This window comes from Cornus florida, unplaced genomic scaffold (assembly GCF_030987335.1).
Source record: "Cornus florida cultivar Cherokee Brave unplaced genomic scaffold, ASM3098733v1 CherokeeBrave_3.0.0_Hap2_Chr05, whole genome shotgun sequence".
NCBI lineage: Eukaryota > Viridiplantae > Streptophyta > Magnoliopsida > Cornales > Cornaceae > Cornus > Cornus florida.
This window is the reverse complement of record NW_026775575.1, coordinates 86678097-86679841: the sequence shown is the minus strand read 5'-3', so window position 1 is coordinate 86679841 and position 1745 is coordinate 86678097. Positions and strand designations below refer to the sequence as shown.

Sequence of the window (1745 nt, the reverse complement as noted above, 5' to 3'; positions counted from 1 at the left end):
ATCGAATATATCAATTAGTTTAGGTTTAAGAGAAATGAGATTTGTGGATCACACAAAAAAAAAAAAAAACACACACACACACACAAAAGTGTAAAAATACCCTTTCCAATTTAACTATGTGCATGTAAGTTCTTAATATTTTAAAATATATGCAAATTGTCATTTAAAATTAAAAAAAAATCCCAAAATAATCAATATTTATAAATTAATGTTTCTTATTTTTATTTTGTTTTAATGACATTTTACATATTTCAGTATTGGCGCTATCTGTACTGTATTCCCCTACTTCAACACGAGAAGTTACCATTTGATTTTATCTCATGGCTTTCGGTTTTTAATTTTTTTTATTTTTAAAATAAGTCCTTTTTTGCTCAATTTGAAAAGTTTAAAAAAAATTCAAATTGAGCAAAAAAGGACTATTTAAAAAAAAAAAAATTTAAAAACCGAAAGCCATTTGATAAAATCAAATTTGAAAAGTATAAAAAAAAATTTTAACATCGCCAAATATTTGGACATTCTATATATATATAATAAAGAAAAAAAATAGCATGTCATATTTTATTGCACAATAATCAGATGTTGTAGAGTCTGTGATCAGGATAAGCAAACGCCATAAATAGTTGACCAGTCAACTATGGAATCCCAACATAATAATTTTCATGGACTGGACTAATTGCACGTCCACTCGAATGACTATACTCTCTAATAATATAGCACAGTCACGTTACACCTAATAACCGCGTACGAAATCAGTGTGTCCAAGTAAATCGTCTCGAAGGTGGCGTAGCCCCTCGCATACCGGAATATTCCGGTGCCGCCCACCACCGCCACCTCCCGCACACTCTCGAATTGGCGACTAGCACCTTGTATCTGTATTGTGCTGCCATTATAGGTTGCATTGGTGAACACAATTGATACCGAGACGTGTGTACTGGACCCGTCCAATGCCGAGGTCACAAATATACCTTGGACCCGTCCAATTTGGGCCGAGGTCTTATCGAAGCCCACTGTTATTGGGTCGTCTGAGCAAAACATGGTTCCGAAGCTGCTGAAAGTCCAGAGCCGGCCCGGGATGCCGGTGACAGGGACGACGGTGGCGTTTGGGCCGGCTGACCGGTCTTGGAGGTAGAGTGTCATGTTGGTTTCTTTAAGCTGACCAACTTCGGCTGATGAATATATGAACATTGTCACAAGCAATAACAAGCACAATTTAGTGGCTCTTGTTATGGACTTTGGTGCCATTGGAAATTGAAATAGTGAGTGAGTGACCAACTCAACAACTATGAATTAAGCTGCAGCGGTGGCTTGGATTTATAAAGTGAAGGGAGAGAAAGAGAGAGTTGACTGAGCAACATAATTCTACGTCAATGATCTCCAACTGGATCACTTTCACACTTAATGGATAGGGCTCCATACTTTGTATGGATGTGATGAGGATAGGCAGGACCTTGTCGGTTTTGTGTTCCACAATGGTGCCGTTTTGATGCATGGATACAAAATTCAATAAGGACCGTACTAGTATGTTAGGGCCCTTTGTTACCAATATTGAAAGCCATGTTGTGGAGTGAAACAGTACTGTTTTGATGCACAACACAAACACATATAATTTCTCACAGAAAAAAAAATTAGGGTCCATTTATAGTGAGTCTTTTACGCTGTTAGATTTTGAAAATTTTCAATTCAACTTATTGAACAGTGTTATAAATGTGCAATTTGATTTCTAAAATATTGATAGCACATATTTT

General features: G+C 36.4%; 1 protein-coding gene across 1 annotated transcript; it reads right to left on the bottom strand.

The window, feature by feature from the left end:
• Nucleotides 1-531: 531 nt before the first annotated feature.
• LOC132310315 (dirigent protein 1-like) lies at nt 532-1296 on the bottom strand. The gene has a single exon (XM_059808499.1). The coding sequence runs from the start codon at nt 1240-1242 to the stop codon at nt 703-705; it is 540 nt and encodes a 179-aa protein (XP_059664482.1). The 5' UTR covers nt 1243-1296; the 3' UTR covers nt 532-702.
• Nucleotides 1297-1745: the final 449 nt, after the last annotated feature.